At 40.9% G+C, this 24,710-nt stretch overlaps 1 protein-coding gene across 3 annotated transcripts in view; it reads right to left on the bottom strand.

Moving 5' to 3' along the window:
* The window catches only part of sema5a (sema domain, seven thrombospondin repeats (type 1 and type 1-like), transmembrane domain (TM) and short cytoplasmic domain, (semaphorin) 5A), a 138,267-nt gene that overhangs the window by 16,817 nt on the left and 96,740 nt on the right, over window positions 1-24,710 (bottom strand). For all 3 annotated transcript variants that reach the window (XR_009389902.1, XR_009389901.1, XM_059326841.1), the window contains exons 15-16: window positions 22,670-22,817; window positions 10,945-11,170 (exon numbers count right to left, since the gene is read on the bottom strand). Coding sequence is in view for 1 of the 3 variants with exons in the window: in XM_059326841.1 (XP_059182824.1) it covers window positions 10,945-11,170; window positions 22,670-22,817 (374 nt within the window). In the remaining 2 variants the exon portion in view is untranslated. The remainder of the gene's footprint in view (window positions 1-10,944; window positions 11,171-22,669; window positions 22,818-24,710) is intronic.

Genomic DNA, 24,710 nt, shown 5'->3' with positions numbered 1-24,710 from the left:
CGCTCTTTATCGATTCTGAGCAGGCAGTCGCATGGACAGTCTCCCTTGCCACTGTGACCCGTAGTCTTTATCAAGCCCTCTGTAGCTCAAGAGACTGGGCTGCTGCTCTGCTCTAACAGCAATAGAGTGCTTTATAATCGTCACTCTTAAAAATGCAAATATTCGCATTACAAGAGCCTAATCTGGCTGCACACACCAATAGACATGTACATACAAATGCAAACACCTACTTACACTAGTGGCCACAATACACACGCAGCACTTTCCCCACTTTGCTCGCTCAAGTTTTGGCCTGAGACTGCTCTGGTGTGCTGTGCGTTTTGTTAATGCTACTTCACAGGGACTGCCCTCATGCCGCCAAAACAAACAGCGTGGCGCCCTCCCTCTCAAATAGGCAGCGACTGGATCTATCGATCCGCACAAGAACCACACACAGCCGGAGAGAATTAATCCTCGCCCTCCCGACGAGCTCGGCCGAGCCAAAACTAAGAAGGACACAGCGCAACATCCAATAGTCCCCGCTGCAAAGAAACTAGGACATGAAAAAAGTTCCCTCCTCCCTGCCGCGCTCGCTCAACCTCACACCCTGCTCAAAGGCAAAAACACACTGTAAACAAACTTATGAACTTCTGTCGGTGTGTGTGAGAGAATATAGACATATGCATGTGTGGGAAAAGAAGGAATAAGGACTCGGTGGGGCCACACAGACACGCAATGCTGTGCAATCTAATGTACACTATAGGCAACTGTAAAGGCACTCAAACAGCAAAAGAAGTGAGAAGAAAGAGCGATAGAGGCAGAGATGGAGATGAGATGACATCTGCAGACCGGAGAGGCAACTTAGCTTCAAGACAGACAGATGTGAGAGACGGAGAGGTGGAAAAATCACTAACCTTCAGCTGTGAAGAGATGCACTGTCATGTGTGAACAAAGTTTTTTCGACATCACAGTAACACTGGACCACACTGAGAGAGAAAAAGTGCTTCTCCCAGCCTGTCCTAGATTCAAAACTGCACATTTACTCCTCATTACTCTTCCTCCCTCCTCCTCCTTTATTTCCCATTTCAGATTGCCTCCCTGCAAATTATGTGTGTTTGTACATATTCTCCGTATTTATATCTTTAAAAAAAAATTACAGATGCTTTTGCATACGTCATGCCCTGGTTTTTGGTCGCTTACAGTGGCACAGTATGACAGTGCTCCCTGGGCCTTCCTGAGGTCTGCCAAGTGATGGTCAATTCAGAAACCCTCCAGAGGGAAATCCTCATGGAAGAGCTAATTAAAGGTTTGTGAGGGACCAATTAAAACCCCAACCCTGCAGAAGAATCGGCACACATGTAAAGAAACACAGATGCATTAGTAGCAAAGAAAAAGAATGTACATGCTAACCTGATGTGAGTTACGGGATGTTTCATGAACTCACTTGAGGTGAGGCTTGTGGATGTGACACGTTTTTTAAAAGGAGGATTAAAAGCCCAACCTGCACCTTCAGACTGTGATGTCGAAACATCATTCCCCACTTGCACTTTTGATTGCAGAGATTTATTGGACTGAAAAGGATTTTATTAACTGCCTGTCAGTACTGTTTGGGTTTATAAGGACACAAGGACCTAACACACAATATTAGACCCACAGCCCATGACCAATGAGCCATATTTATTCACTTTGAAGCATTTGCAGGGTTCATTGTTAAACCAAGACACGTTTGCAATGCATATATACACACACACACAGACAACCTCACAAACACTTGACCTGAGTTATGAAAGGGAACATGATGACTGAAGCGTGGGCTAACCTTCATCGATGAAAAGTAACTTTCTGCTGTATGCAATGATGTTTCTGACAAGAGTCTATGACTAACAGCTCACAAGCTTAGCCATTTGCTTTTTTGTTATAAGCCACATCTCTGTTTTGCCAGTTTGTATGAAAGGCAAATTAGCTGTCCTGTGGTTCATGACACATTCACAAAAAATTTGAGCAAGTGTGTGAATCTATTTGGAAGGTATGCACCTATTTGTAATAGGACACTCCAATTTCCATTCCCCCATTTTTGCCAATTGGCATTAAAACAAACATGCATCTTCTCACACACATTCTTGATCTCCATGCCAAATTTTGCCTCCTAGGGCAAAAACTTTTGTTGCTGGAGGGTGGGGAAATTTTTGTGGACCAACCTATAGAGCTGCTGGTTGCAACTAAAAATGATTTCCAGTATAAACTCCAATTTAAAGTTGTATTTCCAACTTTAACTTCAAATGATGTACTGTTTACATCATTGCCAAAGTTTCAATCAGCTGCCAAACAGCAACCTTCCGACGCAACAAGCTACACACCTCTTGTTATTGTTTTCACATCCTCCATGGTTATTTTTTCTCTGCTGAATTTGATTTCCTGACAACCTAAGTCGGCATTGCATGATGTAATTTCCAGCTTCTGACTGACAATTTGCCCTTGAATGCCCCATCAAGGAGAGTGGTGAAAATGGCCCCCACTGCTCCAAGCTGCTACAATAACACAACCTTGACAAGAAAATTAAGGCAACTAAATGCTTACTGGGATGGATCACCTTCCAGCTGCATGCTTCAAGTCACTACAGGCTGTGTTTTGAGATTATGGTGAATTGAACTGGAACCAGAAACTGTTTGGAACGTGTGAAATAACCAAAATCTTTATGGTAGAAAATATTTGTGATGACAAGCCCATTTACACTCATTTCTTTTTATTCATGTAAGATTTTTCTGTCCCAAAATTACTGGGTATGAATTGGCTTTTGTTGAACTGTTGTTGTTCAAGTAAAAAAAGGGGAAATTCAAGACCAGTTTCTCTTCATCTATCCCTCTTGCCACTACAATCACAACACAAAATACCTGCAGGTACTGCTGTGTGGTGTTGGGCTTCAAGTGTGCGTTTGTCGTAATTGTAGGTGCTTTCAAAAGAATGAGACAACTCCAACAACCGACATTGCCAACAAACAGCACACACAGAATTGATTTTTTTTTCTACCAAAACTTGCTTCCATCAAAGAAACAGCCCTTTCCCTCTCCGTGGTAATTTTAAGTACCACAGCACCGCTCTCCACTCTGAGGTAGCATCCAGTCTGATTGGCCAAATAAAGCAACAAAGCGGAAAGTAAAGCAATGTCAGGGAGGACAGGCAAAGACAAGCTCATGACTAAGTCAGAAAGTGTGAGACCAGGAAACTTTTCTTGGCTGTTGTTAATCTGTCAAAACCTGCTGTTATGATGTTTTTAAGAGCTCAGAGCCATAATTTCATGCATGCATGTTGAGCAAGGAGTGGCTTTCTGCCAACAAAGTAGATTCTTTCTGACATGCGCTTGTGTTTTTCATCGCCTACGCCGGTTTGATAATTTGTTTACTCTATGTCACCAAAACCTGTGCCACTCTATGAGGGTCATACTGGGGGCAAATGTGAAACAGGCACTCGAACGTTACATGGAAAATTTGATGTCAAGGACAATTGGAACAATGTTGTGAACTCGATCTGACAGTAATCTGGGAGAGAGCATGGGTTACGTACTTAACTGAAGTATAATGGACAGAGGGACATACAGGGAGAGATCCTGTCATCAGCAGCTTAATGAGAGTGAGTGTATTACAAGAGATGCAGAAGTATAGTCATCATAGAGAGCCTGAATGACCAGGTAGAGAGGAGCAATTGGGTAAAACTGAAAGACAAGGAGAAAAGAAGAGAAAGAAGGACCTCGATCTAATGTCGCATTTCAACTACAAGGCACGGCATTGCTCTACTCAACTCACCTAGCTCTTTCTTGGTTTTCAATTAGTTAAAGTTACGAATAGCAACTAGTACCTGGTACTTTTTTTTGGTACCACTTCAGTTGAGGTTCCAAGCGAACTGAGTAAATATTAGGTTATCAGTTAAACCCCTGCAGACCAATGAATGGTCAGAGAGAATCCACCACAAGGGCCAGGCTGCACAAATCTGCCCCTTTTTAACAGCCAAGCTACTGCCAATACAAACCACATGTTCTTTATTCATTCAACACAGATTTTAAGGTGAGAAACTACATCAGATAACATAGTTTTTTCATGCAACGGTCAATTTAGAGATACAACTTCTTTCAGACTCGTGGGGAAAAAACATATGTGTATTTTTTTGTACATTTTGTATTTTTTCATCTGTATACTTGCCTAAATTCATCAAAGGCTAGCATTAGATCTGTGGGCTGATCCCAGCAGAGATTGGGCCAGAGGCGGGGTATACCCTGGACAGGTCGCCAGACTATCACAGGGCAGACACAGAGTCAGACAACCACCCAAGCTCTCATTCAATCCTACGGGCATTTTAGAGTCACCAATTAAACCTAAACTCTCAAAGCTCCTCTTTGGGCCATGGGAAGAAGCCGGAGGACCCGGAGCGAACATGCAAACTACACACAGAAAGCAGCAAGACAAAGTTGAACCCTCTTGTTGTGAGGTGAGAGTGCTAACCACTACACCCAGAAAAATTGTAACAAAGTAAAACATTTGGACCTTATTCATCTGTAGTGTCTCTAATTGAAAGACTGGAGCCTATAAAACTACCACATATACTACACTTCCACTACACTACACCACAATGTCATCACATTGCAGTGGAAATGCAGCACAAGTGTAATTGCACAAATGGTTGTTATTTTTCAAAATAAAGTTGGAGGTTTGACAAGGACAATATTTTGTTTTTATCATTAAAAGTCTGTGACTCTTCCTTTCAGACATCCTATTATGCAACCTGTCATCTCCCTTTCTGCGAGATTCAACTGAGAGCTTCCATTTTCTGCCTCATGGCTTAATTCCACCTTCACCATCACCAGCGTCTAGACTCTAGAGGAATCGTGTCCTTATTCCAAATCACCAAAGTCCCTCTACCTCAATGAATATTGTAATAAACTATCAATCTCTCCTTATTAAAAGGCATAGCTCAGGGACCAGACGTGTTGTACAACTTAACCCAACTGTGTGTTGTTCACTCTACTAGTTCTGTTTCTTTCTTGATAAACAACGAGACGTCCACAGAAGCAGAGAGTGCTGACTGCAGGGAGAGAGAAACAGAAAGACAATAAGGGTAGTGGAATGCTTGGCATCCGTCAGAGGTGTCCCTCAGCACTGTCCTGTGTCTACTCAGTGTCTGCTCATGACATCCGTGTAGGAGAAACTAATCTGTCGCCCATGAGAAGGCCCTGGCCTTGATACCAGATCAGCTGAAGTGAAACACATCAAGCTGCTGACACGCCACCGTTTCTCCCTGGGAAAAAAATGAAGCCATCACTCAATGACACAAGCCGGCAAAATTACAAACTCACAGCCTTCTACAGAAATGTCTTTCATCTTTCCAGTGCTTTCTTTTCCCTCAGTGTGTCTGCTTCTGTCTTTGTGAGATGCAAATGGGAAAAAACTGGAATGAATGCATTACAAACTGCTGCATCATAAAACTAGCGAGACTGAACTTTTAACTCATTATGTAGAGATATTGATTAAATCAGGCGGGCAGATCAGTTTCTTAGACATATGGCTCGACAGGACTCATCATTTAAATTGTCGGCTTGTGTGGTGGGCCGGCCTATGGCTGCAGACAGAGTGACTAATAACTGGCAAAGTTTTTTAGTTAGAGGCTGACTATTGATAGACAGGTAGCTGGTTTCAGTCCTTGCAACAGTGGGATTGTGAATTCAAGTTGTATGCAGGCTGGATAGTAACTGACTGTTCGCAAAACCATTCCCTAAAAGACTGAGTTTCTGTAGCAAGTGGAAGTACGCACAGCAGGCTGGTCGGGCTTTGGATTTCTACAGACGCTAGAAGAATGTGAATGGGGTTGCAGCGAGAGTGGTACTTGACATTTAAAGGTTTCGGGGATTGGTGGACATTTTTGTCTTTCCAAAACCAAAAACTCAAGAGCGAAACGTGCAGGGAGGCAGTTTTTAAATACAATAATTCTGCAGAGCTCGGAGCAACCTAAAAATAAGCACGTAATGTTATTAGAGCATTGTGCGAGATGGAGAATATACAAAAACAACTGCCTGTGTAAGCCATGTATATTAATTATGTATTAATACATACATATTATATAAAGAGATTATGTGTCATTGAGTCACATAATGGTCTGTGAAAGAAAAGCTATGTTTTGTTAAAAAAAAAAAAAAAAATCATGGACTTTTAAAAATACATTACTATCCGGGCAATTATGCAAATTATCAAATGTTTGGTTTTTCATCCAGGCATGTGAAATGTGATAAAAAGGAAAAATGGCTTCAAATGCTACAAGACTAATCATGGGGCGTACATGACAAGAGAGGTCTTTAAATCACTACAGATCTTCAGTAATTAACTCATCGCTATCATTAAGCTCTGGCCACTGATACGAAACAAGTCAGTATGTTACATAAAGGCTCATTGTAAATGCTTGGTTAAATCCTATATTCATAATTTATCTCTCTTAATAAAGACAGATAGAGATCTTAACATGAGAGACAGTGAGAAACAAAGAGATGGGGAGAGGTTGGATGAGTCGTGACTCAAACATCGATTTATTCTCTCCATTGACACTGGGATTATTTCTTCATATCTGGGCTCCATACATGAGACTTCCAGGTGTTTTTGAATAACATGTCTCAGAATACAATCCAAATCATCAAATGTCAGGTCTATCTGATAGCTGTGATGCTCCAAGCCACAAACATGGTGACTTTTTGCCTGAGCAGGGGGAGATGAAGAAGATCTCAGACAACATGGCAGAGTGGGCTTTTTATTAAGTAGCGGGGGAGCGACATCAGTGTGACAGCAAGACTGCAAAGTAGTCTTTCAAAGTTCATGCGTCTGTTTCAAATGGGAAAACAAAAAGAAAGGACAGAGTTGGCTGTGGGGAGATGTCTCTACTCCTGTCTGCTTAAGATGTTTAGTACTCTGCTCATTAAGATAATTTTTTTTTGTTTGCCTTCACAATCTTTACACATATTTTACCTCTCTAATTTGTTGATTGTTCTTAAGACCCATCATAGGATTTCGGAATTAGGAGTCTACTTGTTTGTGCAAGTGCATGAGGTCTGTACTAAAATAATGGCTATGCAACTTGCTGTAACTCAAAAGTCCACTTTTATATATTGGTTTTTACCCAGCATGAGACTCGCTTTGTTTTAGTTGTTTTTGCTTGTTTTGTTTTTATTGTTGGTCTGTCCTGCCATGTACAGCACTTTGTATCAGCTAACGCTGTCTTAAAGGGCTCTATAAATAAAGTTGATTTGATTTGATTTGATTTTTAAGATATTTTTCAAGCTTCTAGGATCAGCACCAGGCACTGAAGACAATTTGACATAGTGACGAAATAGAACAACTTTCGGGTCTATCACGTGACCAAATAGGGCACTGCATTGTGAAAGAAAAGTCCTTATATCGACTAATAATTTTTTTCCAGGTACATCAAATTTATGCACCTCCCGGTAAGAACACTTAAATACTCCTTATTTCAATCATCATGTCTTTAATAGTTGTTTAGTTTGCTAATAGTCAAATCCAGAGTTATTTTCTTTCTTCCAATCATGTGAACGAAGCCCAAGACTCAGCAACTGTGAGGTGAACTATCGTCACAGTGTGGGAGGAGCTTGAGACTACCCTATTGGAATGGCGGGAAGTGGCGCCACTTTATATGCTGCTACTGCAAGGGATTATGGGGCGTCTTCATTGGAGAATCTGCTTGGGAAAACAAAATGGAAAGTGAACAAGCTTCTATTTCATTAATTAAGAGGAATAGGATTAATAGAGAGAATTTAGTTGTTTAGTTGGTTGATCTTTTTTCTGCTAATCTACTGCTCTACACTCCAGTCCAGTAGGTGGCGCTAATGCACCTTTATATTGGTTTGCAACTGCCCAAAAAAACAAAAGAAGAAGATTATGGGGCCCTGAAAATCTCCTTTCACAAAGGGTGGTCCGGTGCATTTTAAAGCACTATGCTTATAATTTCTCTCCATTTTTCCGCTCTTAAAGTTAGATTGAAGATAATACAAACAGACTGGAGCAGAACAAGTTTATTGTTGGCTCTCAGCTTATGGGGGTGAGGCTAAAGGAAATGCTAGAGCATTTGCTCTAAAGATGAAGAAGTCAACTTTTCATAGGAATGAACAGAGCCCCGCCTTCAATGCTGTCCCAGTTTTCTTTATACATCCATGCTTTTCAGCTGCCTATTAGCCACCATTAGCTTTGCGGACATTCAGTTAGTCAGCCTATAGTTGAGGACAGGACTCTCCTTTATCTGCAGATGTTAAATACAGAAGCTGTGGCATGTGGTTGTTTGAAGGCACTTTTCCCAAAGCTGGGCTGACTAATGAAAGTAATGTGTAATGTAATTAATTACCTTAATGTTTTATATTTTAGTGAAGTAATGTAATTATTTTCCAATGAGCAACATGTAATGAGTAATTGATTCAATTTTTCAAGTAATTTGTCCTGAATTGTTTCTATGGAAACCTGTTTTATAAGTGCTCTCGCCAGAGAAGGCCAGTTTCTGTGTGTAGCTCTAATCGAAACTAAGCTGCCTGATGCAAATAGTAAATCTTTAACGGGTGACACACCATTCCTTTTGGGTTCTCATCAGTTGGAGGGATCTCCGTGTCCTTTGCCCTGGTTGTGGACATCAATACACACCACCACCGTGTCTGTAATTATCCTACGATGGCCTTTCGCTTTAAGTAAAGTTAACTGCTGTACCCGTCGGGGCTCAGGCATCCCATGCTTCTGGGAGAGGTGGATAGTTGAGAGGAGGACAAATTGGAAAAACGTCATGTGTACACACAAACCTTCGAGTAAGCACACACGAGCAGATGGGCATGTCTATACACACACAACCGCACGCACAAACTGATGGATGACAGCTTTGATAATGGTTGAAATGAAGAAGTGGATCACTGGAGTCCATCCTCTTTTTCGACAGTTATGACCTAAAACTCCTCAGAGAAGTGAATCATATGGAAGTCTTTAGATGAGAGTAACACACAGAGGCCAAGTACACCTCGATAGGTCGTGTTCACACTCATGCTGTCCATTACAACTAGCCTGAAAGAGCTTTTTGTCAGGAAAAGGAAATTGTTTCATATTCTCCACCGTATTTCTGCCCCCTCAATCGTATAAAGATGTGCTTTTGATGCAAAGAAGAACCCTGACTTTGAGTGAACCAATTTTGATGTTAAAATGAATTTGTTTAACTGAACCTTTACAAAACGTGAATAGATTTTGGATTTGATACAAATCAGTATTTAGTCACAAGGCCGTGCTTTGAGGCAATGTAAATCAGCAATATTGCCCGTGGTGATGTCAAATACTTATCTAGTTAAATGCCAATAAAGAAGGACTATAAAGTGTAATGGCATCATGACTAATCACTGTTGTGGATAATCTTTGGCATTCAGTGTATAATGAAGTTTAGCAGAAAAATTATAACCTTCCCTTCCAAAAAACAGGCTCTAAATGTAACCTGCAGCACTGCTAGTACACCATTTGCACCTGAATAAGCTGAGTTAACACTGTTTTTTTATTTTTCCTGATGGCAGATTTGTAAAAAAACAACATCCATGTTTGAACACCGGTTGTTGAAGGGATTTGACGCTCATACTGCACAGCTCATACTTCACCATCTGCCTGCTGTAGCCTATAGGCCGCTTTCACCAAAAAAACACAGCCTGACTCACTGCCAAGAGTGACGGCTGAACCTTCAGCCTTGGTTTTTCAATTGGTGTAATTAACACTGAAGCTAATCTGATGCCAGGCTTCTGGTGACACAATGTGTCTGTTACTTCCTCCTGCTAATCAGAGACAAGACAGACCTATTAAAGCTCAAGTCTTTGTTCGCTAATGTCTTGGATGTGTGGCTGTCACTTCTCTTAAGGCTTTGAGTCTACAGTCAGGTTTTCTCTGTTCCTGCCGGCGCTCTCTTTAAACCCTTCAGGAACATTTAAGCGCTGGCTTCAAAGTACGAAGAGAACAACTTGTACCGGCAGCCACGGCACTGGAGGAAAGACTGAGATTAATAATCAGAAATCAGGAAGAAGAGAGAGATGAAAAGAGAGAAAACCCCACTGATATTGCACATTAGGACTATCCTCTGTGATTACCACAGCGGGTGGCCTGTGAGTGGTGTAGCGACCGACCACACACAGACATGGATGAAGCCAAAGTGATGGGAGGCCGCCACATCCGAGCCAGGCGCTAACTCTAAAGCCCTAAAAAAAAAAATCCTCTTTTCCCTCTGAGGCAAAGAGCCATAAACAAACTTTAACTGCCGCATCTGAAGCCTCTTTGCTGTGGTGTGGTGCCACCCCGCCTGTCTCCCCTCTAATATGGATCCTTCCACTTGACAACATAAACAACTTGTCAATTAGCAGCCTGTTTGTACAAACGTTTACAGCGTTTAATTCACTAGGGGTGTGGCTGAGCGAGACCGTGTGGTGCACCGACTCAGGCAGAAGGGAATAGCTGGGATGATGGATAAAGAGTGTGTGTTTGTGCTTCTTTGCAAGATTGTAATTGAACTTTGTGCATGCAGCTGTGTGTGGATGTGCATGAGTGTGAAAGAGAGCTAAAATTAGTTGTAAACTGCTGATCGGCTTTGTGGATTGGAAGTTCATTAACATGTCTGACGCTTTGATCCTCCGATAAAGTTGAGGAGGACGGGACCGTAAACACGAGAGCTGATTAAGATAGCGCTCCTTCAACTTTTCTTGCAGGACAGAGAGAGAGGGGGGGGGGGAGTTTGAAAAGGAAAAAGACAGAAAGATCTAATGAACAACAGACACACACAGAGAGAAGGAATGGCTAGAGGCGAGGAGGCCAATAACTAGCCTGCAGAGACAGAGAAAGCCAGTTGGAGTGAGATAACAGAAACATCCAGAGGGTGAGATAGCTGGAAAGAAACCATCTGTCTCCTACACTCTGCACTCACCGTCAGTGGAGCAGCCGGTGGATCCGTCGCTGGAACAGTAGCGCATCTCGATCCTCTGCCTGCCCACTTCTAGCAGGCTGGGATCCGGTATGCGAGCTTTGCAAGTATAACGGAAGCGCTGCTCATAGTGGCCGCCGTTGTCGGAGATGTTGACGGGCGTCCAGGGAGTCCAGGGAGTGGTCTTCTTCAGGTCGGGACATGGCAGGGTGTTGCACGACTGGTACTCCTGCAAATCAGGGAAGGAAAACATTTAGCTGCATTTAATCTCCCAACTCCCTACCACAGACACATTTTAGCACTCAGCACAGTGTGTCAAGTTTTTATAGTCATAAACATTGTGTTTTGGTTTGACGCCTATTCATATGTTGACAGTTTGGAGTGTAAAAGGGCTTAGAACATTAAGACATTTGAGAACTAGTCCAAATAGTAAAGAAAATCCCTCGAAAATACTAGATCAAGACGCCAAGAACTTGACAAAAACAATAGAAAACCCCAAGCTGTGACTTGGTATCAAAAACTTTTGACATTTTGACATTTTGTGTTGCATTTTTCAGCAAAAGAACTTCTGGCTCTTCTGTTCTAAAAACTGCGGAGAATTCCCCTTGTTGTCAATATACCTATAGAATACATACATCCTCATGCCCAAAGTCTCTAGCTTGTGGTTGTAAAGTTTCATGAAGCTGTGTATTCTCAAGGACACAAGAGGTCATTTTAGACATGAGCTCAAGTTTCAAAAGATTGTCTGGTCTCACTATAACAAACTGGCTACTACAGGGACTAACATCATCACACATGAATTAAATTAGACTCAATGAATCCACAAGAGTCTCATCTTCCCAGTCCTACTCAATTTATGCAATTTGAAGCTTGTTAAGGGACTCCAGTATGCACAAATACTGAAAAACAAACGTGAAAATAACACATTGTTTTCTCACTGCATGAGAAAAATTGCATGAAGTCAAGAGACCCATGCCAGTTGTTCCCTAGCTAAAATTTAGTCCAACTTTGGAGCGTTATTTAGCCCTCTTCCCAACAAGGTATCATGACATGGTACCAATGGATTCCTTTTCATCCACATTACCCGTATCCCCACTCTACCTTTAACATATTTTAAGCTGTGGCGACAGCCTCTGAAAGACAAATCGTTGGCTGAGGATTCCGTCTACGATCAGAATAGACTGTTATTTCATTGCGAGCACGTATGCAGGCAGGTGAATTAGCCACGTCTCGCGTAGGAAGAGATAATCACAAATCATTAAAGCAATAATTAAACATGACAAGCTCAGACAGAAATATGTGGTATATTTCCCAAGCATAATAATGGCCAGGACAATGGCTTTTGAAATTCTCAGCAGTGACTAATATGAAATTAAACAGCTTATTTTATGAGGAAATAAACAGCCTTTTCAAAGCTTTCATCATTATTCATCCTTGAAAGCCTCTTGATTCCAGTTCTGGCTGGTTAGCGGTACTTTAAGCTGCCGGAACCTCTAGAAAACCTCTTCCAAACCAACCAAACCCTGTTTGCCTGGCCCCAACATACCTGTCACTCTGCCTGCACACACTGACTAAGGGTACATTCCCTTTAGACCACTTGCTGAACATGGCAAGAGGCAAACAAGCCAGGCAGAAAAGGTCATTCATCACGTTTAATTCATAACCGAGGGGAAAGGATGGAGGAGAGGAGGAGGGGAAGAGGACTGGGGGCCATAGAGAAGTTGATAGAGAAAGAGCAAAAAGAAGGCGACTCTTTCTCCTCTCTGCATCTGGCTTCTAGAGCCGGGCAGTAAAAATGAAAAACACAGCACTGACGCTCCAACAGTATGATATGTGAGTCTCATTCAGAAGTGCTATAAGTATATATTTTGTCTCTGCTTCTCTCAGCCAACTTTTATTTGGACTCGTGGCAGAAAAAATATTCTGTGGTGCTATATTTAATAATATGATTCAGGGAGATAATAGGTGGGTAATAGGCAGTTCAGATCTCTTTTGTGCCCGGCTAAATAAATAAGGACGTGGAGGCAGTGATACGTCTGGAGAAAATGACACCACAGAAGAGAAGGTGAGATGGCTGCCATTTTCCTCACCGCTTGTTTATTTATGCTGAATAGGCCTTGAGTGACTGCCAGACCTTGACAAAATAAGATAAGAGTTCCTTTCTGCACATCCGTCAGCCTGTCACATGGGATCGGCTGACAGGTCAGCTGAGGAGAGGAGCAGTATACATTATACAGTACGCGAGTCTATTTTTCACCCTCTTGCCTTCTCTTTTATGCACTCTCTTTCTATCCATCTATCCATCTTTATATTTCTTTCACACACTGTTCATAACTCGCTTTGTGTCAGCTCCCTTTCTCCCTCTCCTTGTTTCTTTTTCCCTCTCTGCCCCTGCTTCATCTCTCTCTGTCGCTCCCCATCCGCCCTCGATTCTGTCTCCTCCTCTCCCTCGCTCCCCCTGCCTCTCTTCCCCGGGGTACCAAGGTTAAAAACACAGGGAGGATTTAGATTCTGTTAGGGCCGCGTGATGAATGAGGGTGTCACCTCCACCGCACTTCCTGCCTCTCTCCATCTAGCGCAGTAATCATCTCTAGACATTAATATTTAACATCATCACGCATCGCAGACCGGCCCACAATCTGTGATTATCAGCCAATAACAAAAAGAGAGAAAAAAAGAGTCCACCTCAGCGTCTCGCCGTCGCCTACAGCGACAAAAAAAGCAACACATGGCATGAATGGGGGGAAAGAGGCAAACGATCTGTGGGTGTTTGTTGTGTGAGTTGTTGATGGTGGCCAAACACAGTAAATATTTAATGAGGCTTGTCTGGTAAGCGTTTCTTCCTGCACTCTCTGAGGATTAGTGTCGATGCAGAGGGCTAAGGAGATAATTACTGGGTTTAAAGCTAAACCTCATTCAAGGTCTCCAAAGGAATCCACATCAGCTACTGCTAAAGTATATGCAGCTTACAGCAAGGTGGGGAGGGTAAATGTAACAAAGATGTCACACTGACTGAACAAATAGAAAAAGAGAAACAGGGTTTTCAACTTAGTGGTCCCAAATTGTTTTTTTTGGTCTAGTATTTCCTTTTTTTGTTGTGAAGTAGTGAATAGTTTTACCCTTAAATGAAACGATGTGAAAAAGGAAAGTGACTCTTTGGCTAAAGTATTCAAAACTCACATCAAACAGAAACCAGCTGATAGATTGTGTATCATCCATAACTATCATGGACATACTTGTCAACTATCATTTCTTATTTATTTATGTGGAAGTCAATAGGCATTTATGTGTTTGATGCAGTGGTGGAAGAAGTATTCAGAGCCTTTACCTGAGTAAAAGTACTCATACCACAATGTGGAATTACTCCACAACTAAGTACAATCAGCACGAAAATGTATTCAAAGTATCAAAAGTAAAAGTACTTATTATGCAGAATGGCCCCACTCAGATTGTTTTATATTTATATTATTTATTACATTATTTGTATTGATGCTTTTATGTAAGCAGCGTTTTCATTTTCTCAAGGTAGTGCTCATTTCAACTATTTCCATAACTGATCACGTTTTTGTTGTCGACCTGAAAAGTAACTAAAGCTGGCAGCTAAAAGTAGTGGAGTAAAAAGTACAATATTTGCCTCAAAATGTAGTAGAGTAAGTATGAAGTTACATAAAATGGAAATACTGTAGTAAAGTACACACACCTCAAAATTGTACTTAGTTTCAGATTTCTTGGCCAGCATGGGCACATAAAGTTCTGATCATTGGTGAAAATTTCATGTGTATATGATGAACTATCTTACATGAATAGATTTCTGAAGAAAAATAATATAAAACGAATAAAAACAGCACACAAACAATAGGGTTTCAGCCTTTAGGCTTAAAGCTCTAATAATAAGTGTGCTTTGATGGTGAGAATATGACGTAATGCCATGATGGTTGTCCCCAGTATCACCTCGGTACCACCTGGGGGTCCATGATATGAAAAAAAAAGGGTTGGAGACCCCTGCTGTGGACTATTTCATCCAATAACAAATGTTGAAGGACAGAGGATAGCTTATTGTCTCTTCCTGCAATAAAAGAGCCTTGTTATAGCGGGTACGCATGTGAATACAAAATCTGGCACAATAACAAAAACAAAAACAGTCCCTCACGCTTTTTGAGTGGCAATTTTTATAACATGTGTTGAATAATGCATTAAAAATGGACCCGAGGATGTGAAATAAACATCAGTATAGCTCTGCCCATAAAAACCCATAAACCCAACACACACATACACCCACAAGCAAATAAAGTAACTCCATTCCAATGACATTCACTGAGCCAGAGCAGTGTATAGGTCATATTAGGCATACATTACATAAATGTGCCTCTGAACAAAGCTGAGACCCATACTGTATTCGAATTATACTGTGATTCACTGTTAGGTTGAAGATCAAAATTAGCTATTTAAATGTTTCATCTCATTCTTTCCAGTTGATATGGTGAGCTAATAAAACAAAGTAATAAAACTACCAAAAAGCACCAAAAAACAGGAAAAATATCCTGTGCTCTTCACTCGCACACACTCACATTTCAATTTCAGTGAAATTAACCGAAAGTGAAAACATGGCGGAAAGCAGTCGAATGTGACAAGTGGCATGTGGAACACAAAATTGGATTCAATTAGTCCGCTGATTTCGACTCATATCCGTGCCCCCCCTGGCGAGCTCAGCGATATGCATTATGGGCAAATGGAGAGCAGCGATTTTATGCTGTGCAACACCTTTAACAGGCAGCTGCTCAGAGACGGGCAGCACTGTAATGTGTTTCTGGCTGGAGCTCAGGAGAGCCGGGTGGGAGGACGCCTGATAGCATCTTTACCGCCTCACACAAACAAGCCGCCTGCTTGGCCAGTATGGACATGGTGGGGCTGTTTGTGTGTGTGTGTGCATGTCAACTTGACTATGGAGCAAAAGTTTGACTTCGCTGGTATTTTGGCACTGATGTGTGTGTGTGTGCAAAGCGTGTGCATGTTTATAAGTTTATGCATGGAGAGTTATGGATTCAGGCAGTTCCTATCTCATTCTGTCTCCATCCTCAGACCTTTCTGCTTATTTTTTTAGGTGTTATATGCTGAGGGGATACAAGTTGAGAAGGAAGAAGGGCAAAAAAGAAAGTGAGAGTGTGTGTGAGAGTGTGTGTGTGTGTGTGTGTGTGTGAGAATAGTGTCTCGGTGCTGGGGATGTATAAGCCCCTCAGCCTCTCCTTATTTTTATTGAAGAATGCATGAATGTGGAGAGTGGAGAGTGAAATACATTGTATATCTTTACTTCTGTGTGGAGGGGAGAAAGTGTGTGTATGTGTGTGTTGGCACAAAAGGCTCTCTGTGGTGTCCGGCCAGCTGTGGGAGGTGAATAATAAGGAGTCGTGCCTCTCCAGCCTCCTACCATCATTACAGTCATTATACTTCTTATTGGACTGGGAGAGTGAGCTGTGAGTGTGTATGAGAAGAGTGAGACAGGGTGAAAGAGAGGACAGCATGTGTGTTGGTGTGTATATAAGGATGCCTACATATACACACTTGTACCCTGACGTTTAAGTGAATGGTCCTGATGTGAGATATGAAAGTGACTAATCTTCTCCAGGGCCTACATCTTTATCTGTTGTGGTCGAGTCCACGGAGACGGAGGCCTAATGTTCCTCAAGTCTCCATGACACATCAGTTCAATTAGCAGCGCCGACCAAAACACACTTTGTCAAACTCTGACTTCTCCCTCCCTCCGTCTCCCCACCAGTCTGACTCCATAATGAAGCCTGCTGTCGGCCAGGAGCAGGTCTCCTGGCTACACACCAGTGCACACATGCACACGCACACGCACACGCACACACGCACACACACACACACACACACACACACACACACACACACACACACACACACACACACACAGTGAATAACACAAAAAACACACAAGTGTGTTCGCACGTCAGTCTGCCTACACAAACACCGGGTACTTAACTTTCATTTCGCAGTCTGGCTGCAGGACTGGCAGGTAAATAGAACAGCTCTCGGTGTCATTAAGCAGCTCTGCGCATCGTCAGTTCTGCATGGCCCATATTTGACTTATTTAACTCTGAGGCAGAGTCAAGATGTGCAGTTCAGCTGAGAATAATGGTCCTTTTTGATCCTCGGATGTGAGAGATATTTGATGTACTTTACAGTATGAAGCAAGAAATACCACAGTGAAGATTTCCTCTTAAAAAAGTATAAAGCAAGTGTTCTTTCATCTTTACGAGGAATTAAAGAAATAAGTAAAGGTTGTGATTGTCGCATAGCAGTATATTGAAAAAAATGCAGTTGATTTATGCACTCTGAAATGCTGCCACTATAACGTTATGGTGGGTCAACCATTCACATCAACAACATTGGAAGCAGAGACGTTAAACATCTTGCTGGTGTCCTTGGCCATCGTTTCTTCCTTTTCTATAGAAAGTTCTGTTATGTTCTCATAATTCTGGTGTAAAATAAAACTGTACGATCTAATAAATTGTGTTTTTTTCTTCTTACTTAACCTCTGAGCTCAAGATACCTGAATGAAAATAGGTTCTGTAGTTAGGTCATCTCATGCAGTTACTTTTGCTTATTGTATTTCAATATTGCTGCAGAAAAGGGAGCCTTAACTGTCTAGGAACTGCATAAATTGGATATCACTGGAAGTTGAGACTCTTGGATTAATTGGGCATTTCTTGAAACTTGACCTAACTGTAAAAAATGAGCTGCTGTGACCTCTAGGATAATCACAGCATCATGAAACTTTACAATCACTAACTAGAGATCAAGAGCATTCAGAGGAGGTATGGCTTTCCAAGCTATATTGATAATAAGGGGGGTTCTCAGCAGTTTCCAGAACAGAAATAGTCTCCATGAAATCAGCAAACAATGCAATTCTTGCAGATATCTTCATATGTGAATTAAAAAAAAAATCAAATCACAGCATTGATTTTTTTATGGTGTTTCTTAAGGTCTTCGTGTCTTGATGTGTGATTTTTTGAAAGGATTTTTGGTCCTTTTTATCAATTCTCGAGTGGTAAAAAATGTTAAAATTTAACACCAAATCTGTATAACCAATGTTATCAAATTTATGAGACATTACTGATCTAGCTGTGGAATTCTTTTGAAAAGTTTTGTCGATTATAACATGCATTTCAATGCCATTGGATGACATATATTGATATTTTCAACCAATTCTACAGGACCTGCTGGAGAGATTTATGAAAAATGTAAAAATGAAGGTTGGACATCTATAGAAGTTTTTCTCTATTTATTTCTCTTACTAGTGGTCAATAAAGGTCCTTGGGTCTTATAACCAAGCAGACTGTAGCACCTTTAATCAAAAAACATGTTTTTTTCAGTTAGCAATGAATAATGATTCTTTTCTAATCAGCTCCTCAGTCGGCCTTGAAACACAGCATGAAGGTTTAGACACAGTGCGTTGAACATATAAAAAAGGTTCATACAATGAATTGTTTCCTTTTAGCAACACAATTAATCGACTAAATTTAGACTTTTCCAGATTTCCTAACCACGAATCTCATGAATAACGATTCATTGCTTCATTGTTTGGGGAAAAAAGTTCCTCCAGTTTATCCAAGGTTGCCTGAGTGAGCTCACATTCTCTGTTTAAGAAGAGTTTTCAGGACAAGATGGTATTAATCACTGCACGTGTGGTATAGTGCTCTACTGCTAGGCCACCAGAGCCTCGCTTGTTTATTTCCAGCCCAGATTTTGCTGGCTCCTCTGGGGATTCAAACCTGTAATGCAGATACAGTGAAACGGGAGAGACGGAGCAGCGCTGTGTGGACCAGGACTCAGACTGATGAAGTTGCAGTCATGTGGCCTTTCGCATCAGCAAAATGAGGCACCGAGCCCCTCAGGACTAAATACCTCCATGATGATAAGACTGCTGAGGCTTAAGTCAATGACACACAGGGCAAACTCAGAGCAGGTTTCATGGAAATAAAGCAGACAGTTTGTTCTTTTAATCATGCATGTGTCAAGATTTTGTTTTTAGGGTATCAGGGTTGCATAGTGAGTAGAGATGCTTTAATTTAAATGAAAGTGTCCTTGACCCGAATCCCCATTAGCTTCACTTGAGCTATTCAGTGTGTGACTGTGCTGTGAGCTCCTTGCAGACGGGGTGTAAGCGTAGAAGATTTTGCTCCAGGGATCAATAGAGAATTACAAAAAAGTAACAACTAGAGAGATTTTCTTTTTTGCTCAGCGATTCACTTTACTGCAAGTTGTTGACCAGACTGTTATCAACAACTTCAGTCCACCTTTGATACTTTTCAAAAGAAGTTCCAAAAGTTATGATTTCTTGCAAATTCTCTGCATGATATTCCTGCAAAACACCAAGCAGATGTTAGCTCATCGCTGTCTATTAATGTCTGGCAAACGCCGCAAGCTGATCGCAGGTGGCTGCGGCGATATCAATTCTGACAGGTAAACATGAATGCACACACGTACATACACTCGACGGCATCTGAGACATACACAGTGTTTTGTCTTTTCTGGGTCTCTCAGCATGGTGCTTAAAAAGTAGCTGTGATGACAGAAGCTACAACCTGTGCATGTGTGATTATGTGTGCGTGGTCTCCTTCTGTTTAATTAACCATGGATCTGTCCAGGGGAAGAGAACACAGACAGATGGCACATAAAAAACCATCACACTTTTTTTGGGGGTTGGCGGTTCTTGATAAAATTAAGAGAACGTATTCTCATCATCCTTGATCTTTAAGAACTGAATACAAATGTATGCAACTAACTTTGGAAAGGTGCATGCCGTTTCAAACACTGTTTCCTGCCTTGAACACTTGAGCTTTCCTTCTTAGGGGCTTTAAGCGCATTAAAGCAAATGTTAAACATTGACAGCTGTGCCGTTAAGCACCTTATCAGAGTTGTAAATGAAAGGCAGCAAATGTGTCTTTGATCTGAGTAAATATGCAGCTATAATACAAGTTAGCCAAGCTGTCCAAATAAAGTCATTCCCGGAAGAGAGAAGGTGTCTGAAATCTGCATGTAATTACAACTCTGCTTGGCTGAGATGGCCCCAATTAAGTCCATGTCGCAGTGGTCGAAGACAAGGTGAGGGAACAAAACAAAACAAAAAAGTGAAAGTTAGTGAAAGTACCTATGCCTCATATACAGCATGGTGCCTGAGAACTTTATGTTCTGTGGGAGTTGCGGATTGGCTCTCATAACGTCTGAGTGGGTGCGACTGACCCGCGCATCACTAATGAGCACAGTCAGGAAAACTGCAAAGCTGCATTTTTATCATTCAACCAAAGCTAAATTACAATCTGATGTGAAATAAGTAATCTGACGAGGATGAGGTTGACTAAATATGTTAAAAACTAACAAGGACAGTTGACTCAAGACTTATTGGAATAGCTGACAAAATTAAGAGACAAAACATTCATCCTTTCTCCATTATCCTTAACCGCTTATATGAACTCGGGTCTTGGGGGGGCTGGAGCCGATCCCTGCTGACATTGGCCGAGAAGCGAGGTACACCCTGAATAAGTCGGCACTATCACAGGGTTACAGATAGAGACAGACAGCCATTCACACTCTCATTCACTCCTACGGACAATTTAGAGTCAATTAAACCTAAGCTGCATATCTTTGGACTGTGGGAGGAAGCCGGAGGACCTGGAGAGAACCCACGCTGACACGGGGAGAACATGGAAACTCCACACAGGAGAGCTGCAATCCAGATTAGAACCAGTGGTGGAATGTAATTAAGTACATTAATTCTAGTACTGTACTTAAGTATTGTTTTGAGGTACTTGTCGACACATGGCACTTTATACTTCCACTTCACTACATTTTAGAGGCAAATATTGTACATTTTACTTCACTACATAACCCATATAACAGCATATTAAGTAATAAAAACCAACCCTACTGTACAGTGAAACACTGCTTACATAAATACATCAATAATAATAATTATAATGCAATAATATATTTGGAATATAGAAAACAATCAGAGTGGGTCCATTCTGCATAACGTGTACTTTTACTTTAAATACGTTTAGTACATTTTGATACTGAAACTTTTGTACTTTTACTTAAGTAAGTTGTAAATGCAGGACTTTTACTTGTAGTGGATTAATTCTCCAGTGTGGTATTAGGGTTACTTTTACTTAAGTACGGGATCTGAATACCTACGACCCTCTTGCTGTGAGAAGAAAGTGCTAAACGAAAGTGAAGCCAGAGAGAAAACATTTTGACAAATTTGTAAGTGTCTTTTGTGGACTACAATGTTTCATGTTGTCATCATATGAAGGATAAAACTCAGTAAGAGGTGACAAAATCTAAAGTAGCTGCCAAAATTAACCCTGCCTAATCTGGACGAAACTGTCCCCTCCCCCGACACCAATAAAAACTATCTCTTACATCTCCTGTACGGTGATCCTCAAGCTCGTCTTCAGACATCAAAAATACACACAGGGACACTACAGACAGGCTTTCCCTTTTGGAGACGGCGGTGATGAGGTGCTGAGACTCTCTCTTGCTCGTCATCAGTTTCCTTTTCTGAACTGAGCTCCTCTGTGAACTGCATTCCCAGGATGCCTTTGTGAGCATAATGGTTGCTGCGCAATGACAGAAATAAGACAGCTGCCATCTGATGGGAATGTGCGTGTATGTGTGTAAGACCTAGATTATATGGTGTGGCTGCTAAATTGCTACTTAATGGGAGGTCAGTCTTTTCATTTGGTTGTTCTGCAGCTACTAATGTGTCATGGGCAATTATCAGATACTATATATGCTCCTGAGGTTGGAAGGCCTTGTGTGGGATGTATAATGTGTTATTTAGCCTCACAATGGACCATTACACAACCTGTGGGATGTGCTTTTTTAACTAGATGTGATTTGAATTGTTAGATGTTTTTCAGCATTTGGTAGAACATTTTAAAACAAATCTTATCTAACATCCTTTTAATTTAACACTGTGAATCCCTGTGTCCAATAATGTATTCCGCATAGAATGTGATTATACTCATATTTACATAAATGCACCAGAGACGTGCGTAATCCTGATTTTAATTTTAATTCTGAATCTAAACCAGATGTTTAAAATGGTTCAGTTTAAGCTTCAGCTTTTCCTTAAACCATCCAAGACTTTCCCCTACAGAAATGGTAAAGAAAAGCCCACAAGCAAACAAAGACACAAACAACAACACACTTCAAGGATCCCATGCATCCACAAGACCCTGACCCATATTCTTTAATCCATTTCCAAGAGGAACATGAGAAGCTACAGCTATCATGTTCATTCTCTCTTATTTTTTTCATTTTTTTAGCAGGACTGTGGATGAGGGAGTGTTTGTGTGAAAACAGCACCAGAAATAACACGAGCATCGCATAATTCTGTCAACAAGGAGAACGCTCATATTTCAACACTTCCTTGCATCATCCGTGCTTTGGAGAAAGCTTTGTGGCAGAAAATAAGCCTATTCATATGTGGAGTGATTACTGTGTGTGTGGTATTAAATATGTCTCGGTAATAAATCTGATGGCTGCTGCCACTGTATAAATATAGCCAGAGGATTTGGTCTTGTTAGACGTTCCAATTTCATCACCGCTGACTGTTCATCGCATCACATGGCTTAGGATGAGTTCCTAAACAATGAACAGACGGAGAGGAAGACGGATGTGAGGGCTTTTGTCTCGTGTGACATACCTGACCACACCCGGGACAGTCGTTGCCGTTCTCACAGGTTCTGCGCCGTGACTGGATGCCTCCGCCGCAGGGCACGGTGCAGCGTTCCCATGCCGACCAGGCCGACCAGTAGACATGCGGTGGGCAGGGCAGGTGTTCATTACAGTACCTGGGGAGGAAGAGCAAGCATGCAGGGCTTCAGTGTGGAACTTTTAAGTTCGCATTTGTTAGGGTCGTGTCTTGAGCTGCAAAGATTATTTGATATTTTCAGTTAGATATCAACCTCAGGTGCATCTCAATAAAGAAGAATATCATGGAAAAGTGCATTTCCAGTAGTTCCAGTTCAAATAGCCCCAATCAACTTTTGAGTGCATATAGATGGACATACTTTTCAGAGGCCAACATTTCCATATTAAACATTCTTTTTAAAATTGGTCTTTTGTTATATTAAAATTTTTTGAGACACTGAATTTTAGGTCTTTATTAAATGTAAGCTATAATCATTATAATAAGAAGAAATTAAATAAATTAAGACATGAAATGTTTCCTTCTGTGTGTAATGGATCTTTATAATGTGTGTTTTCCCCTTTTTGAATTGAATTACTTACATAAATAAACTTTTCTATTATATTCTAATTTATTGAGATGCACCTGTATTAAGCTGGATATCTTTGAGTTGTGGACAAAAGAAGACATTTCAGGAAGGCATCTTTGGGAAAAACAACTTAGATTAACTAAAAAAATAGATTAATTAGGAAAATAATCACTAGATTACTCAACAATGCAAATATTCATTAGTTACAGCCTCTACGACTCGTGCTGCAGATGCTTTTGCCGTCTGTGATCATGAGACTGGCCGCTGTGTGTTGCTCTGTTTAGAACTGTGCCATTGCTAAGTGGAGGGAAGCTGCACTTTATTGAAGGTGATGAAGTTAACATTTGTGTGGACAATAAGCCTCACAGTGGTGAGCTTTATGCCTGACCAGAAGTGTTTTCTGCACGCAGCAGCTTCTCTAAACTTCTCATCAGATAGAGAGGGGTTTTGTGTGTGTCAGACAGTCTAAAGGGGAAGATATTATTAGCTGATCACGATAATTTAATGCTTGCTAATTTCCAGAGTAAGGGATCAACAGAGGACTTATATAGCTGTTGGCGGGCTTAGCACATCTGGTGTGAGATGCAAGGACACAACAAACACGTACAGTATGATGTCGGGATTATTCTATTTCAAATATTAGATGGATGTTCGCTTCACGTATTTTGTATAGAGCAGGGTCATCAACTACATCAGGACAAATGTAGTTGATGACCAAACTTTTTCTAAGCAGACAGTATTTTCACATAAAGAAAATGGTTAGCCTATTGTTTGATATTTTCATTCATGCTATTTTTATTTACGTATATCAGTGTCAACAGATTCCTAATAAACAAGAGAAATCCAGAATAGATACTTAACTAGAAAATGCTCTCAGACTTCTGCCAAAAAACTGTGAAACGTCGTAAATATACTAAATACCAGAATGCATTTTTTTCCCTCCTCACATTTTATGAATTTATTAGGCTAAATTATTCCGTGGGCTGGGCTGGAAGCTTTGGCTCACGGGACGCCAGTTGATGATCGCTGGTGTAGAGTAAACACCAGATTATGTTGATGTTCGCATTTGTAGGGAGTATATTAAAAATTGATATTCCTAACCTTTAAAACATAATAGTTAAAATTGAGCAAAACCCTCTACGAACCATGTTATTAAAATAACTTGTTTTATCATCAATGGGACTTAATTGATAAATGCACCTTTAAAGAGTTGACCTCCCTAAACGAAAGTCATAAAAGAGGCCAAATCATGGCTACGTGGGTTGACTCAGCAAAAATAATATTAAATGAGAGAACTTGATCCACAGGAAAATAAATAATTGAAAGTAACACAAAATGACTGAGAACCAAATTACTTAATTATATTTCATTATATTTTTTGTGTTTGCCTTTATAAATAAATGTATTTTTGCCATAAACCAATGCATAAAAATTACCCAGAATGCAGGAAATGAAGTGTTTGATGCT

This window comes from Centropristis striata, chromosome 23 (genome assembly GCF_030273125.1).
Source record: "Centropristis striata isolate RG_2023a ecotype Rhode Island chromosome 23, C.striata_1.0, whole genome shotgun sequence".
Lineage (NCBI taxonomy): Eukaryota > Metazoa > Chordata > Actinopteri > Perciformes > Serranidae > Centropristis > Centropristis striata.
Note: the sequence above shows the minus strand (reverse complement) of the source record. Positions and strands in the feature narration are given on the sequence as shown.